General features: G+C 33.3%; 2 protein-coding genes across 2 annotated transcripts; both read left to right on the top strand.

Annotated features, from left to right (window-relative positions):
* Positions 1-1,788: 1,788 nt before the first annotated feature.
* Positions 1,789-2,883, top strand: LOC132255077 (cysteine-rich repeat secretory protein 38-like). Its single transcript, XM_059742724.1, has one exon. The coding sequence runs from the start codon at positions 1,789-1,791 to the stop codon at positions 2,881-2,883; it is 1,095 nt and encodes a 364-aa protein (XP_059598707.1).
* Positions 2,884-3,041: 158 nt separating this feature from the next.
* LOC100254833 (cysteine-rich receptor-like protein kinase 44) lies at positions 3,042-7,017 on the top strand. Its single transcript, XM_002280446.2, has 4 exons — positions 3,042-3,252; positions 5,116-5,353; positions 6,258-6,408; positions 6,697-7,017. Exons 1-4 carry the CDS (start codon positions 3,048-3,050, stop codon positions 7,015-7,017), a joined length of 915 nt encoding a protein of 304 aa, XP_002280482.2. The 5' UTR covers positions 3,042-3,047.
* Positions 7,018-18,948: the final 11,931 nt, after the last annotated feature.

Consider the following 18,948-nt stretch of genomic DNA (forward strand, 5'->3'; position numbering starts at 1 on the left):
ATGTTCGGTAATTGTTTTCATAAACGGTTTTAAAAATAATTCTTGAGAACAATTTTTTAAAACTATTTTCTAATATTTTATAAAACAAAAGTATATTTGAAAACTTAAAATATTTTTAATATTTTTAAATATGTTTTAAAAATAATTTTTACATCTAGTTTTTATTTTTAATCATTCTTTATCTTTGTAAAATTATATTTTAAAACAACCTTAAAAAAATAAGTAAAAATAATAGAAAACCACTAAAAGATATTCTTTAAAAAATAGAAAACAATTTTTAAAATAACCTTAAAACAATTTTTAATTGTCGAACACATTTTTCTAATTTTTTGTTGTGGAGTACAGAAAATCATTCTCAAATACCATTACCAAATAAGATCTATATTTCTCTTAAAAAGAAGCTCTACTAACAAGCAAAATATGGAACTTCTCCGCAACAATACAAATTAATGTCCTGTATAGAAGATTCCAAAACACACCATAAAATAACACTTTTTAAAAGCATATGTGGAGAAGTATTTGGGGCAGTTGCTACCTCTTTCACTGTCTTTGACCCCCACAACAATCATTCAGTTATTCGCGGATTGTGATGACTGAAGATCAAACATATACCCATCGAATGTCTCATGTCTAGCCTGCAGATTCACCAGAGTAGTTATATATTTTCATTACTTTAAGCGATCATGCTGAGGCAATATCCTTATTTGGCTGTTGAATTCTTCTCATCTAGACAAAAATTTAAAAACAAAGAGAACGTCTCTCTGGTCTTCGATCACTTCCTCCTAAATGCCCTTCCTAGTTCAATTAAAATGGAAAGTCAAGTATTAATGGAAAGTCAACTTACCATATAAAAATCATAACCCCTAAATAATTGTATCAATTCCATTCTTTTGTCGCCTGTTCAATGGCAAGCATTTTAAGGTTGTATAAGATAACAATAAATAAATAAATATATTGCATGTCAGATGGGTTTATTATTCCTAAAGGCTCAAATTGGCATCATTTTGCAGGGAAGTGATTTTGTGTACACTTTTAATAAATTTATAAATTTATAATTTAATATATTTAACTCAAAATAATTAAAATTTTGTAAATTCTTTTACATCAAAAATATTATTTAAATAACATATTTTTTATGATATATACACTACATTTTGTCCAAAACATTTATATAAAATATGAATTATTTAAATAAAAAAATTGATGATTGTGTCTTGGAAACACTTCTTCTCGGTTTTTAATGCGTAAATATCTTTGGGGAAAAACATATATTTAATTTAATTATATTAATATAATATGATTAAAAAAAAGTTAAACAACAAAAAAAAAAACAAATACCGCCTAACTTTCAAATCAAGTTATCCACTTATGGTTGTTTTTGGATTTTCCCTTTCCTAATTTGAACAAAAATGCTAAGATGCCTACTCAAAATCTGCACCGTACGATGAAAATACAAATAAGTAAAATTAAGATATAAAAATATAAATAAATGAAACGTACAAATATGGACCTTGAAATGGTACTTGGCAGTTGGCACCACCTCACCAGCTGACACCATTCAATAACTTAGCCAACAGGGAAATCCCACAGCCTCACATCCTCACGTCTGACATATGAGAAAAGTTTGAACAAAATGTCAGAGCCACCGATTATACGTCTGACCGCTCCGTTGTCTTTCATTTTTTTGACCGCTCCAAGATTTCAATTACCCATCATCTTAACTCATCAACCTATAATCCTCCAATATTTTCAGAAGTTCAAACATTCAACGCTGCATACACAACAATAATGCCTTCTCCACTTCGGCGTTGCCTCGTCTTCCTCTTTCCCCTCCTTTCACTGGCCTATGAGGACCCTCGTGCGAATCTATGTGATGGTACCATCACCTACGCCCCTAATTCTACCTTCTCCTCCAATCTAGACAGAGCTCTCCAGACTCTTCAGAACACTACTGCCTCCAACGGTTTCGCCACCACGATCGCCGGCAGCATTAGCCAGACAGTGACAGCCCTCGCCCTCTGTCGTGCTACCATAACCCCATCAGATTGCCAGCTATGCATCGATGCTGCCACATCGGGCATTCGAAATGTATGTCCCAATGGAACAGCAGCTCAGGTGTGGTACACCCTCTGCATGCTGCGGTACTCCAGCCAGAACTTTGTGAACAAAACTGACTACACCATCGCCTTCATCTTGGTTGATACTCGCGATGCTCCAGATCCTGATCATTATGATGCGAAAACTAAGATGTTGATGCAGAATCTGTCGTCCACTGCCGGCGTATCTGAGAGGAGATATGCAGTGGGAAGAACAACAGCACCAGAAAACCGCACCCTCTATGGCTATGTTGATTGCACTCGTGACGTCGATGGAGATAGCTGCAAGCGATGCCTATTGACAACAACAAGTGCCGTAGACTCTTGCTGTTTGGATCGATGGGCGGTTTGGATTGCTACACCAACATGTAATATCCAGTTCGATATGGATCCTGTGCATGATGATTGGGTCAATGGCCCTTATATCAACACAGATACGACTCCATCTCCAGCACTGGCGCCGGCCCTAGCGGCATATAATCATGCTGGAAGTGGAAGTCGGGTAATCAAAATTGCTGTTGCTTTAACAGTTGGAACAGTTGGAATAGTTGTTTTGGCAGTTGTGGTACTGTGTGTTGTCAAGTGGAGGAAAAGAGACGAAGTGGAGAGAGAAGGCTTTGAAGTTGCAGAAGAAGACAGCGAGGGAATTGGCACGAGATCTTTCCTGTATGATTTGGAAGTTTTGGTTGCTGCAACTGATAATTTTTGTTTGGCAAATCGGCTGGGTGCTGGTGGGTTTGGGAGTGTCTATAAGGTAATTAATGATATGATCATATTGACTTTTTAGGAAATCCTCCCTTTTCCTCCTAATGTCGACTTGAATTAGTCATTCAAAATTATTTATCACTGCTTTGCTAGTGTATATTACCAACAATGAAACCAATAACTCTAATTTTGAAACGCATAAGCCAAATTTTAATATACTAAGTTCACGATGAAATATAGGGGGTGATGGAAAATGGTGAAGAAATAGCAGTGAAGAAGCTGGCACCTGGTTCCACACAAGGCAGAGAAGAGTTCTCAACTGAAGTCAGACTATTATTGAAGCTACAACACAGAAATCTTGTACGGCTGTTCGGGTGTTGTGTTGAAGGAGAAAATATGATGTTAGTTTACGAATACCTACACAACAAGAGTCTTGACCGCCTCATCTTTGGTAATACCCCTGAGTGTTGTTCATTCTATATCTTGTTAATTTTATTTCTCTTCACTTGATTCATGACCACCTTAATTTGTTGTTTTTGTTAGGAATAGACTCAGGAGATATGTTCGCACCTACTAAATTATTCAAAACCTACCATTTTTAATTCATCACATAATTTAAGTCATAGTTCATTACTAAAACATCTAAGTGAATAGTTTAAAAATATTCAAGGTTGGCTTAGTCGGTAATAGTATATATCTTCATTTCCTACTTTCAAATTTTATTAAGTAGATGGTAATTCAAATCCAACCCAATTGGATTGTAATAGAATAAAATTGAGGAGATACTAAATATTTTATGTTAGGTATCATCCAACTATAAATTTTGTGGAATAGTCAAAATATGAGAGGATGTTGTTCTACCGAAATATCAAGTGTTGAAATGCATAATTGAAATTTTTTATTTTTTATTTTTGTAAAAGGAATATTATATGAAATGTTTTCTAAATTCATATGTCATTGTAATTAGATTTCTTAAAAATATATTAGAAATATCTTTATAAATATTCTAAATCATGAGGGGGGAAAGTTACAAGAGAGATATGAGTTAGTGAAAACTATGCATACGTATGGGATAGAAGTGTGTGGAAGAATGAAAAACACCAAATCAAACAAGAGGATTCACAGTTAAGGTGTAGATGTGAGAAAGAAAAGGAGACACCAATAGAGTAAAAAGATTTACTGTTTAAGGTAATGACTAATGATACAAAAAATGGGAACACATGAGATATTTTCAAATTTAATAGTTGTATCTGTTTTTTGTTCTTTGTAATTTCTCTATCATAAAGTTAAATATTATCTTCATCCATGAGGTAGGTATAATTGGTCGAATCAAGTTAAAACCCCGTTTACCTTATTACTTTAATTTTTGTTTTCTTCCATTAATATGCTACAATATTTAAGCATTGGGTGACCCATGGTCAAGTTCATACACACGAAGTTGTTGGAAGTGTCAAATGAAGTACTCTAGCTAATTTTTATGCAATTTAAATCTCCATTTTTTATGCAATTTTGTAAAAGGAATATTCTATGAAATGTTTTCTAAATTCATATGTGATTGTAATTAGATTTCTTGAAAATATATTAGAAATATCTTTATAAATATTCTAAATCATGAGGGGGGAAAGTTATAAGAGAGATATGAGTTAGTGAAAACTATGCATACGTATGGGATAGAAGTGTGTGGAAGAACGAAAAACACCAAATCAAACAAGAGGATTCACAGTTAAGGTGTAGATGTGAGAAATAAAGGGAGACGCCCAATAGAGTAAAAAGGTTTACTATTTAAGGTAATGATACAAAAAATAGGAAAACATGAGATATTTTCAAATTTTATAGTCCCGTCTATTTTTTGTTCTTTGTAATTTCTCTATCATACAGTTAAATATTATCTTCATCCATGAGATAGGTATAATTGGTCGAATTAAGTTAAAACATCATTTACCTTATTACTTTATTTTTTGTTTTCTTCCATTAATATGCTACAATATTTAAGCATTGGGTGACCCATGGTCAAGTTCATACACACGAAGTTGTTGGAAGTGTCAAATGAAGTACTCTAGCTAAATTTTATTGGTGCAACTGAAGTGCTCTGCCCAATTTTTGTTATATCAAGTTGTAAGCTGTTTAAAGATTTTTTATTTTATTTTACCCTATTAACTTGCTCTCTTGTCACATAAAGTGGGGAGAGTCAAAAGGGGATTTACATTTTTTATGCAATTTAAATCTCCATTATATAAGAAAAAAAGTTGCACATATCTACTGTTTTTTCAAATATTTAATCTTGATTATAATTTTTCCATGTACATGCTTGTAGATAAGAGCAAAAGTGCATTGCTAGACTGGACAAAGCGTTACAACATCATAATTGGTGTGGCACGGGGGCTTCTTTATCTTCATGAAGATTCACAACTTAGAATCATACATAGAGATATCAAAGCAAGCAACATCTTACTTGATGGATTGATGAATGCAAAAATATCAGATTTTGGTCTGGCGAAGCTAATTAACGACGAACAAACCCATCATAGAACACAGCGGATTGTGGGAACATTGTAAGTATTTCTACATTGACATTGAGTAGATGAAACTCAACATACATCTTTAAATTCTATTCAGCTCTCAAAATGTATGACGAAGTTAAGAGAGAATTAAAAGTGATAAAATGCCATATAGGATCAAAAATTGATTAATTAATATAAGATACAGTTATTGATCTATCCAAAATCATGCGTAGATCGATTATACAAATTGCTTGAATCAATGAGAACTCCGCGTTCTTGATTTTGTAATGCCATTGGAAAAGCAATTTCTGAATCTCTAGAGAAGAAATTGTAAGGTTGCTTGCTCTTTTAAGAACCGGAAAACAATTTCCTTTTCCTTAGGGAGTATAGCCATGAGACAACAGGTGGAAATGTAGGACACACTTGTAACTGAGATAACTATTAAAGCTCTCGGTCACCCCTTTGCCAGTGCACATGCCAGTATCGCAATCTTTTTTTTCCATTCAACCAAATATGAAAAGATGATCGACTGATTTATTTTTCTTAATTTCTTTATTTTTAGAAATAAGTGGTGATTGGAAGAAGGAAAAAATTAATAAAAGCCTCACAAATTAAACTTTTTTCTTCATCGGTGACATGATAAACATCTTCTAGTTTTCTTCTTTATGAGACCTTATAGATACTTCCACCATTTCAGAGATGCCACCAATATTCAATACTTCATGTAATAAAAAGTGAAGCTGGAATATAGCATTTTCCTGTATCGTTGAGTTATGGTAGGTCAAGAATCGCGATTATCTTAGAGTGTGTTTAATAATGATTTTAAGAAGTATTTCTAGTTTTTCTAACATTTGAAAATTTTGATCTTTTAAGTACTAAAAATATTAAAAACATTTCTTAAAATCCTTGTCAAACACGTTCTTAATAACAATATGAAAAATAAAATGTTCTACAGTGGTTATATGGCTCCAGAATATGCAAGCAGAGGCTTCATGTCTTCCAAGATTGATGTCTTCAGCTTTGGTGTGTTGATATTAGAAATCATAAGTGGAAGAAAGAATTATGACATGGAATTTGATGAGCAAGACTGGGAGCTCCTGAAACTTGTAAGTAACAACCCAACCTAGCTTGCCGGTCTTTTACTTTTAGAAAAACGCCATACACTCAAGTGAGATATGGAAAAATATGCATTAGAGTTAAGTTTTGATCTTTATAACCACCACATCGAGTTAAATTTTCGTTCTCTGAATTTTTTTTTGTGACAATTTCTTGAATTAGCTGACATTTATCTAGTTTCATCTTAGTTGAACATTTCCTTTTAATATAATTAATCCGGACCCATTCAAAACCCCAACCTAATGCACATAATTATTAAGTATATTGGTATGTTACAGGCATGGAGACTAGAAGAAGAAGGGCGGCTAACAGATTTGGTAGATGTCACTATTGGTTCTTTCCCTCTAGATCATGTATTGAAATGCATTCGCATTGGGTTATTGTGCTGTCAACGATCTATACGAGCTCGGCCAACCATGTCTTCTACAATTTTAATGCTCTTAAATGATTCAGCAACAATGTCAAATGGAGGAACGCATGACTACCAGAATATAAGTGACCGTGTCAGCCCACACAACAACAGCAATGCCCCTGCAAACCCGGAAAATGGGTCTTTCTCTATGAATTCTATTACTTTTTCATCAGCAAATGGTAGGTAATTACTTAGTAGATCAATGTTTTCAATAACTATTAAGCTACTTCATTTCCAAATTAATATATCCATATGTCAATGTACACAAACACATAAAAACTGACATGTGTTCAAAGCTACTCGAGGATGAGATCAATGTGTCAAAAACATTTCACAGATACAAGATATTAGAGAATACTTATTTCAGTGATGGTTTGTCCAGCTGATCAAGTTTGTTGATGAGATCAGTTGGTTTACTTTTGGTATTTCAGTTTTTCCTTGTAAAAAATCAGCTTAATTCATTACTAATTCTATAAAGGTAGTAAGATACTCTCTGTAGAACCAAAGATGGTTTTAGAGCATAATCAAGTTTCAGCCTGTTGAATTAGAAAAGAGAAAGCATCTGTAAGTTGCAAAAATGCCGAACTCTTCTTCAAAGAAGACTACAATTTTCTGATCTGATTACAAAAACTAGCAGTTACAAAACGTGTATGGAACTTCTCTTCTCTCTTCATATTTCAACTATTCTCAACTACTTAATTTAATACTTTAAACATATTTCCAATACAGTACTTAATAAAGACTTACAAGATAGTACTCCTGAAAATATTTGCTTGAATATTCCCACAAAAGCACATTACATTCTAACAGTCCCCCCTTAACATGCCCCTATCATTTTTTCTAAGACAAAAGAATCTCTTTTGAAGTGCTTTAGTACTAAGAATGTTTGTGAATTGATTCTTTGTTTGCAATGCTGAAGTTGTATCTGAACTGCCTCAGTTGCTTGCAATGCTTGAAATGGTATTTGATTGCAATGTCTGATCATTACCAACAGGATTTTCCCCCTAGTGATGGCTGATTTGTTATCACATTACAATAAGGTTCCTTGCTTTTCCCTAATGTCTTCAAGAATTCTCCCTTGTAACCAAATTGCTTGCGAAGTTGCTTTAGATGCTGCCCCATACTACACTAATTCTGCAGAAGATTGTGCAATATATAGTCTTTTGCTTCTTTAAAGACACTATAACTTATTCCAGAACAAAGAGAAAAAACATATCCAGAAGTACTCATCATATCATCAAGACAACCTGCCCAATCATATTTGTATACCCAATAAGCTTTGGGTCAGCAACCACTACATTACAAATTAAATTCCATAATCCTGCGTTCCCTACAAGTATCTCAAAGCTCTTTTTGCAGCTCCAAAATGATTCTAACTTGGTTCTTGCATGTAGCTAGACTGAAGAGAAGAAGCGAACATGATGCTAAGTCTAGTTGCAGTGAGATATAGAAGATACTGCCAACCAGACTTCTATACATGGAAGCATTGACCTTCCTTGAGCCATCTTCCTTTTTCATTTTTTTCATTTACTGCCAATGGAGTAGCCACATATTTACAACGAAGCATTTTGAATTTTTTTAAAACGCCCATATACAATATTTCTTTTGAGAAATGAAAATCAAGCCCTCCAATTGTGATACTTCAATTCCTAGAAAATAATGCTGCATGCCCAAATCATTTATTTCACAAGACTGCATCATATCTTTCTTGAATGACCATATCGTCTTCTCATCATTGCCCTTAAATGTCAGATCATCAGCATATACTGCCACCATAAGAATATTAATTATCCTTTCTTCATAGCATACAATGTGGGCTCACTTTTATTTTGAAAACCTCTTTGTGAAAAATTTGTGTCAATTTCCCTATACCAAGAATAAGGTGTGTGTTTCGGCCCATAAAGGGTCTGCTTTGAGTTTATAGACTTTATCTTTTCCCCATTGCACTAAAAATCCTTGATGTTGCTCCAAAAAAACTCTCTTCTTCCAAAACCGCTTTAAGAAATGCAAACTTAACATTAAGTTTATATATTTTCCATTTATTCTAGGCATCAACAGCAATTATAGTTACTCTTAACAGTTTCCAGTCTTATACCACAGGAGCAAAGGTTTACTAGAAGTTAATACCTGGCTTTTGAGCAAACACTTTAGCAATAAGTCTTGCTTTATGCTTCTGAATACTTCCATTTTCATTGAGCTTTGTCTTGTATATCCACTTAACTCTAATAATGTCTCTTCTGGATTATTAACAAGCTACCAAGTGTGATTTTTCTTTATCATACTCATTTCTTTCTTCCATTGTCTCCACCTATACTTCTTGACTTTTTGCTTCACCAAAACTCTGCAGTTCCATGACTTAAGAATTGATGATTCATATATCTCACTCAACCTTGTCATTCTTCTTAGAGAACTTTCTGGTGAAGATTCTTCAACCAATTAATCTTGAGTTACATTTTGTTTCTTTCTGTTCTAAGAGATTTTCCTCAAAAACCTGCTACTTCTCAACTATTCTTGAAAGTTCCTGCACCCTATCATTCCAATCTCAAGCAGCTTTTTTATTGAAATAAGTACATTTTAACTAATTACAATTTCCTTGATTTTAACAGAGTCAATAACCTTTGGTTTGATAATTGTATCCAACAGAAAGGCATTTTTCACTTTTTTCATGAAACTTTGATCTTCATAGAGTTAGTAATGTCCGACCTTGTGAAGGTTAGATATTGAAGACTTCTGACTAACGCTTGATATTTTGTAGGATTTACTAGATGATTATCACTAAAATAAGGAGTGTCTTTCAAAGACATTGGTATAGCAATAGGAGAGCAGTCTAGCATATGAGCCTTTTGAAAAAAATCTCATGTATATTTTGCTTGAGAAAGAAAAAAAAAAAACACCAATGAAATATCTCACTTCAATTTCAAGGAAGTAACGTAGCTTACCAAGATCCTTTAGAGCAAACTTTGAACTTATAATTGTAATAAGATCTTGTATGAGATCACTATAATGTTGTCAATATAAACCAAAATGAAAAAAATACTTAAACTTGTGTGTAAGTTAAAAAGACATGAATCTACTTTGCTACAAAAAAAACCAGGGATTAGTAAAGTTTGAGGGAGACATTCAAACCATACTCTTGGAGCTTGTGTGAGGTTGTATAAGAAAGGGTTAAGACTACAAACATGAGAAAGAAAAGTCATGTCTACAAAGCTCGAAGGTTGTTCCATTTAGATTGTTTCCTTAAGATCAACATGCAAAAATGAATTTTTAATATCTAGTTATTTTAAGGGCCAACTAAATGAGACTGTAAGAGATAAAATGAGACAAATGGTCCTTGGCTTTATGACTAGACTGAATGTTTCATCAAAGTCGATGACAGGAACTTGTATGAAAAACTTAGCAACGATATGAGCCTTGTATTTATCAATATATAGCTCCATCTTCCTTATATTTGATTTGATAAACCCACTTAGAACTTAAAATATTGACATTTGGAGGTCATGGTATAAGGGTCGAAGTATTATTTTTCTTAACTTCTTGTAGTTCTTCCTTCATTGTAGAAAACCATTGTGGTGTTTTGAGGGCAGTTCTTAGTGTTTTTGGTTCAATGGTGGGTAAACAACTTTAGGAAATTTGAGATTGAGAGATTGTGTTAGTAGCTATTGCAATGGAGGTTGTAGGAAGAATAGAAAGGGTTATAATAAGTTGGTTTGAAATATTAAGAAGATTGGTTCAGGTTGTAATGACTTCAGTGGTTTCATGAAGGCTTTAGGCTTCAATTTTTGGTGTAATGGGAGCAATAGAGTTTTTTGATGTATCATGATCATTTGAACAATAAAGATAAAGGATCTTATTACTAGCATTATCAGTTGAAATGTTGTTTGGTGGGAGTGAAGTTGTGGGTTGAGTAGGTGTTGTATTGGATGATCAAAACTATTCATCTAGGTTTAGAAATGTAGTCACTTGACTTTGTTCCTCCAAGACACAGATATTAGAAGTTTTGTTAGCAAAGGGAAATTCAAGTTCATCAAAGGTTACAAGTCTAAGATGTAAACTCAATTTTGAGGATGCAAAAAATAATAATCTTTGTGATCGAAGACAGCTATAACCAATAAATACGTACACAAGGATATGTTTTCTTATCAAATTTGCTTGTGGTATAGTTCCTTAAGTAAGGAAATATTTGCAACATAATACTTTCATTCCATTATAATCAAGAGATCTACGAAATAATTTCTTATATGTACTTTGCATGTTTATAACAGAAAGAGACATTTGGTTAATAAGATTAGTAGTAAGAAATGCATCCACATAGAATTGTAAAGAAATGAAACTATGGAACATCATAGTGAGTGTTTGTGCTTATGCTCTATAACTTCCTTCTATTTTGGGGTGCCAAGACATGAAACTCGCTTGATGATGCCACATTGTTCTAAGAGATTGATGAAAGGAAGAGATCCAAACTCACCGCCTCCATCACATTGGAATATCTTGATCCTTTTGTCAAATTGATTCTCAACCTTTTTTTCAAAATTTTAAGCAAGTAAAAAAGTCAGATTTTCTTTTTGAAGGAAATAACCAAGAAAATCTTGTGTAGTACTCGTCAATAAATAGAGCATAATAACAAAAATTTTGAGAAGAGTTGATTGAAGTAGGACCCCATAAATCAAAATGTATATTTTTCACAGAATAAGTAGAAATTTTATTTGAAATGGCATATGGCAATTTGCAACTTTTGCCTAATTAACAAGAAACATAAATGATAGGTTTCTTAATCTAATAAGAAATGTTTATATCCTTGTTAGATTTGACAAAAAAAAAAGTGTACAATTTTTAGACTTGGACGTCCAAGTCTAAGGTGCCACATGCTAGAATCTACCGTTGTTCCTCTAATAGCACTCAAGACGGCTTTATTTTCTTTTAATGTGTAGAGATTGCCTTATCTAATTCCTTTCGCCAAAACTTTGTTGTCCTTGTCCTTAACAACAAAACTAGTAGAGTTAAGTTGACTATAGATAAAATATTTTTATTTAATTAAGAATAACAAGAACATTTTTAAGTTGTAAATTTTTGTGCCTTGTAGTTAAAGAAACATTACCAATGTATGAGATTTGTAGGCCTTGATCATCACCCACAAAAAATTTATCACAACCTTTATAAGATTTAATTTGATCAAGTTTACCTATGTTATTAGTCATATAAGAAGTTGTTCTTGAATCTACATAGAAATTTTGGTTAGTGTTATTGTTCAAGTTGATGGCAGCAAGAGCATTAGCAACTTCTTTAACAAGGTAGTCATATCTGTTCTAGCATACAACAGCATTGTGGTTCAATTTTCCAAAAATTTGGCACACAACTACTCCTCTTGTCTGATTGATTTTTTATATTTAAGAGAAACCATTAGGTGTTTATTTGTTTTGCACTACTTTGTTTTTGTTGAGCATCATTTTGGTTTGTTAGCCCAAGGGTACCCCTAAGGGAAGTTTTGATGATAAAAAAGCATGGTTAAGTTTACTAATAATTTAAAATCAAGTTGAGTAACAGGTATTAATTTCAGAAATCATTTGCAAAAATAATTCATTCATCAAAAGACCGAAGGGATGCAAAATAAAGCATGCAAGAAGACCATTCAATCTTAGGAAATATATGTAAAGTGAATGCAAGGGTGCATTTATAATTTTCATACTAATTCATGCCTCTTTAAAAACTTGGTTTATGCATTAAAATTAAATTTCCATTAAAACCTGAGTTTTCTAATACAAACCTTAGGCAAACTTTTTAAAATTGTCATATTAATTTATTTAAAGACCTTGCCTAAGAGTTAGAAGTAAAAGAAATAGAAAAATATAGGTTTTCAGACCAAAATAGGTGAATCGATCAAAAAAACTGGTCAATTGACTCAACCAATCATGGTATCGATCGATCGATTAAGTTTTCCCAATCGAGTACCAATCGAATGATCCAAAAATCTTCTCTCACTTCCAGTAGGTATGTATCAAGGGTGAGACCTCTCCCGATCAAGTAAGTCTTCCCGATCAAGGCCTAGTTGAGACCCAATGGTCACATATCATATATTTAATGTCTAACGGCTAGTCAACCAATCGAACTGGAGCTCAATCGATCGAGGCCACTTTTTAGCAGTTTTGGCTCCCGATGCTAGAAACTTATAAATTGAGAGCTCCACTTCCTTTATGAACAAGAGAACACTTGCATTCAATTGTCCAACCACTTGTTCTTCACTTAAAAGCTCTCTTTCTCTCTTTGGTTCATTAAATTTTTCACTTGCATATCCTCTAATGCACCTTTTATCATTCATCCTAGCCTCTTATGTATTTAAGCCTTTATTGATCAAGGTTGAGAGGTTTCCATCTGTATCTTAAGTGTTTTAGTGAGTGTCAAAAGTTTCAAGTAAGTAGAAACTTGAACGGATTGTGTAAGAGCTCATTAGAGCCAGAATCTAAGTGTAAAGACTTTGGAAGCTTGGTTGAAGCTTCAAAGATAGTGGAACCTTCACTCGATTAGGAGCTTGAGGAGAATGAACATAGACAAAGAGTGTCGAACTACTATAAGATGTGTTTACTCTCTCTAACTCAATCTCTTTACATTTATTATTTACTTTGCATAAATTTGGAAAAGTTTTTTATGAACCCAATTCCCCCTCAACCCCCCCCCCGCCCCCCCCCCCCCCCCGGCGCCCTCTTAGGTGTTTTCCTTATATTTTGATTAGCCTTATATTCTCATGGTTGTTGTTGAAATTTTGTTTGTTGTAGTTGTTGAAATTGTTTCCCGCTCTTTTGTAAGAGAAACCTCTGCCTAGAAAACCAAATCTACCACTTATCATGTTTCGAGCTCTTTCTCTTTAACCAAAAAAGGCTAGATGGTGGTCATGTTCAAGTTTTTCCTCTTCCTTTTCAGCAACCATGCCTTGTTCATGACTTTGTAAAGAAGGACAAATTGATTTGTGCTTGGATAAGGAGGCTTGCTAAGCATTGCAGTTCTAAAATTTATATATTTTAGACCAAGACCTTGAGCAGAGAGAAAGACTTTGTCTTCCTCATCAAATGTTTTTCTAATGGTAGCTAAGTTATCACATATAATTTAAATTTCTTCAAATATTCTTCCAATTTCATGGATCCCTTCTTTATGGCATAAAAGTTATTCTTCAATCGGGATTTTTTTTTTCTTTTGTTGTAGGGGTTAGTTCTTCAATTAGAATTCAGATCTATCATGCGGTTTGTCCACCGATTTTCATGTTCAACGTATCTTCTGACATCATTCCCATAAGCCAAGGCATCAACAACCCATCATTTTTCAACCAAATGGCAAAGTTTTAGTTGTTTTCTTTCGTTCCATCTTCTATTTCAATTTCCTTTGAAGGAGTTTTATCATTTGTGAGATGATGTTCAAAACCTAGGCTTTTGATAAGGGGAAGGACTTAGTTCCAAAGAAAATAGTTGTCGGGAGAAAGTTTAATAGAAACCAAAACTTGCCTACTAGTGAAAGGCTTGAATATTGAGAAAGAGCATAGTAATGGGGTTGCTGGAATTGTTAGTCATGAACTCTAATACCATAAAGAATTCAAAAACTCTTAAGGAATAATTTGAAACAAAAATGTTTCTTGCTAATTCATTTCAGACATGACAAATATATACATGTCAGGAAAAAATCTAAAAAATGAGAGGATATTGATATGGGTTTAGTTAAGTTATTCAAATAGTAAAATATAAGTCAAGGATATATTTCCACACATCCAAAAGGCTTCAATGTTTGACTCCAGGTTTAAATCCATTGGAGTCATATAGTGTCTATTTAGCAGTTAGTATACCTTAGGTAATTGCTCTACATATTGTCATATTTGATTCAGGGTGATCTGTTTTGGTTTTGGGCATCTTCGACTCTTCATTATTTGTCATGGAAATTTGATTTGCTAAGGAAATGGTATTATTTCTTTTTGTGTGATTCTTATCACCAAGTCTTCTTTCTTTACTCAAACTTCTCTAACCTTAGGTGCTATGTTTACTTGACTCTTCCTAGTCCTAGGCTTAACGTGAGACTTCTTTTCTTTCTTCGTCTAACCATCAATTTTTTTCCTGTTTTTATCCTAGGTGAAAGGTACCATATAGAACTTCTAGCACAAATAAACTACTCCACATGTCGTTTTCTTCATCCTTTCCTATTCTCTGCATCTCCTAGTGTAAACATCTAATTTAACCTCTTTTAAAGTTGATAGACAATAGACATATGGTCATTACTAAAACAACATGTGGTCCTCCATAATTGGCCATTATTAGCCACACACACTCGCAACAGCTTACTGAGTTTCTTACCTATTCAACAGCTTTCTCAATTGCACATCATGTTAGCCACACTCAGCAGCTCTTTGAGCTGCATACCATAAGTCTTATGGATATACTTAAGCAAAAACAAGATATTTTAATAATTACGGGCTTTACATGTAGATTAAACATCTATAAACAAAAATCGAATATTTTAGTTAAAATAGAGAAAAAAAAATTTTAAAGTGCTTCCATATAGCAAATCACATATATTAAGTTTATTAATGGCTATCTAATCACTTGAAGGGATAAAAGACTCATACCATTTTAGAAAGAAAATGCTTATTCAGATAACAAAGAACTAATTAGTCTAGAAATATCATCTTAGTACAAAGGAAAAACTATCTATGCCTCCATGGAAGGTTTGATATGAATTTGTTTTATTCACTAAGATTAAAGCACAATTTCTTGTATATATAGATGTTGGTAACACTCAAACCCCATATAACTTAGACCAAAAAACAATGTGATTACATATGATAATACTATAGTATCATGAAATAAACATTCAAAATAAAAATAAAAAATGCATTTGTAGCTACTTCTCAAAATCATTTTAAGATTTATATTCATAAAGCAAGTTATGAAAATTGGTTAAGATCTATGGTTCAACATTTTCAAGAATTTTGTGGAGTATCCTCAATTAAAAATAGTCTAATATTATTATATGAAAATAATATTGCATGTGCCACACAATCAAAGGAGACTAGAATAAAGATAATAGGGTTAAGCACATTTCACTTAAATTATTTCCTATGTAAGTCTAACGACAAGATAATGAGATCGATACCCAAAAGATACGATCAAATGACAATCTAGAATATATATATATATATATATATATATATATATTCATGATAGCATTACCCACTACAACATTTAAAAAGGCCCTCCATAATATGAGAATGTGCAAACTTAAATATCTTCGTACCAAATGAATGAATAAAGTATAATCATGTCAATGAGTATGCCAAATACAACATAAATATTGAAGGATGTTAAGTGGATCATACATTTTCTTTTCTCTTATTAGGTATTATATCTATAACTTTTATTCAATAGGGTTTTTATCAATAAACCAAGACCATTATTTAAGGCCTACAAGAGTATTAATTATTCCCTTTTTTTTCTTTCCTATTGTTTTCCTAATCAATTCTTTCTAATAAGGTTTTGTCTTACGAATATTCTTATTAGGGGCATCCAAGGAGAGTGTTATAAATCTTGCAACAAAATATGGACGGTTGTTAGCTCTTCATACTTTACCTGATCTTTTTTCTCTTATAAACCTTTAATCATTAGTTTTCTCCTCATTGTGATTGGCAATACATAAGGTATATTCTTAATTGAAAGTAATATGATTTGATCATTTGTTGTAAAGTTTCTTTATTATGAGGAACTCAATAAACTAGATATATGAGTTTAAGGGACACTATTACGAAAATAAACGAGCAAGGACTTGTATATATTTTATGGAGCGAAGTTCGGTATGGCACATAACATAGTGTAGGGACTACTCGGAATACAAGGCCCTCATGTTTTTTTTTTTTTTTTGTACATTTTGTTTTCAAGTTTTTTTTTTTTTTTGTTATTTTTATCAAAAAAAAATTGTGAATTCAATTTATATTCATATTAAATTCAAATAAGTTTAAATCCTATGAAAAAAAAAAAAAACCTAGTTCCACGATTACAAATTAATTAAACATAAATAGACTTCATAGAATATGAAAATAATCATCATTAAGATTAGAAATTGTATATTGTTTTGTTTGTTGGGTTTCCCTCCTTTGTGGGACTCTTAAATTTACTAAACATGGTTTTGCTATTTTGGCCAACACCTTGGTTAGCACATGACTCTTGGCATATTCAAGATTGGTTTGAAGTCTTCAAGGAAAGAAAAAACTACAAGTCTTTTGTCTTTTCCATTGGTTCATCATCTTGGTCGGCAAGAAGACTTTTGGGATACCTTTTTGGTTCAAAACAAAAATCAGCCTTCTTCTTCTCTATTTTTGGTGCTACACAATCGGCAAGTTTGTTCTTCAAGTGGGTAACGTTTCTTCACTTGATATTTGGGGTTTCTTGCGGTTTGTTTTTGGAGATTTGGTTTACTTTTGTGAGGTATTTTCCTCTTGTGATTTACACCTTGGTGTGTTTGTAAGGCTTATGCCTTTTGGCCACTTTGTAAACTCTTTTGGTGATAGTGGAAGAAACTGACCTATCGGTCGTCGTGGACGTACCTCAAGTTATTTGAGGGAACCACGTAAATCTTGTGTGCTCATTTATTTTCTGTTATTCTATTTATATTGCTTCCATTGATTTACACTTGTGGGAAAGCCTATTTTTCAACATCTGGTATCAAAGTTGTTGGTTAATTCGGTTCCGATTCGTTATATTTGTGTGTGTGAATTATGGACGGCAACGTTGGGCGTATGGTTAGTTTCAATGGCACAAATTGGGTGACTTGGAAAACTAAAATGGAAGACCTTTTGTTTTGTAAAGATTTGAATGGACCCATAGAGGGTGATAGTGGCAAACCGGAAGGGATGAAAGTTGACGAGTGGAAAAAGCTAGACCGAAAAGCTGTCGGTTTTATTCGGCAATGGATTGATGATAGTGTCTTTCATCATGTCTCTACAGAAAATTCAGCACATGGTCTTTGGACCAAATTGGAGAGTCTTTATGATAGAAAGACGGCCGTGAATAAAGCTTTTTTATTTCGAAAGCTTGTGAATTCTAAATATAAGGAGGGTACTCCTATTGCAGAGCATTTGAATGAGATTAAGAGCATTGTGAATCAGTTGGCTGCCATGAAAATTACTTTTGATGATGAGTTGCAAGCTTTGTTACTTCTTAGTTCACTTCGTGAAAGCTAGGAAACTTTGGTGGTCACAGTTAGTAACTCCACACCTAATGGAGTGGTAACAATGAGTCAAGTTACTAGCAGCCTGTTGAATGAAGAGACAAAAAGAAAATCATTAGGTTCTTCTCACTCCGAGGCACTTGTGATAAAAAACCGGGGGAGAGGCAAGAGTAAGAGTAAGGCTTTGCACAACCGTGATAAATCTAGAGGTCGTTCAAGCTCGATTTCAAAGAAAGATGTTGAGTGCTATTATTGTCACAAGAAAGGGCACATGAAGCGGGAGTGCAGAAAACTCAAGTTCAAGAAGCAGAACAAAGAGAAAAATTCAAAGAAAAAGCAAATTAAATGATACAGCTGTAGTTACCGATGGTGAACTCATGATTATTCGTGATGATGTTAGCATTAATTTGATTGGCCAAGAGATGGATTGGATAATTGATTCTGGAGCTTCATTTCATGTTACTTCGCGGGCTGATTTCTTTACTTCTTACTCGCAAGGTGATTTTGGGAAAGTCCGTATGGGAAATGAAGATGTGTCAAAAATTGTCGACATGGGTGACATTTTCTTGGAAACAAATACTGGATGCAAATTGTTGCTTAGAGATGTGAGGCATGTACCGGATATTCGGCTCAATTTAATCTCTGCTGGAAAGTTAGATGATGAGGGCTACAACAACAATTTCAGTGATGGGAAATGGAAGCTCTCCAAAGGTTCTCTAGTGGTAGCAAAAGGAAAGAAGACTTGTTCTCTTTACATTGTGCAAGCAAAAATCTGCAAGGGTGTTATGAATACCTTAGAGAATGACTCATCCACCGATTTATGGCATAGAAGGCTTGGACATATGAGTGAGAAAGGATTGCAAGTTTTATCCAAGAAATAGCTTCTAGCGGGGATAAAAGGTATGCCTTTGAAAACATGTGTTCATTG

The sequence above is a fragment of the Vitis vinifera genome, chromosome 14 (genome assembly GCF_030704535.1).
Source record: "Vitis vinifera cultivar Pinot Noir 40024 chromosome 14, ASM3070453v1".
Classification (NCBI taxonomy): domain Eukaryota; kingdom Viridiplantae; phylum Streptophyta; class Magnoliopsida; order Vitales; family Vitaceae; genus Vitis; species Vitis vinifera.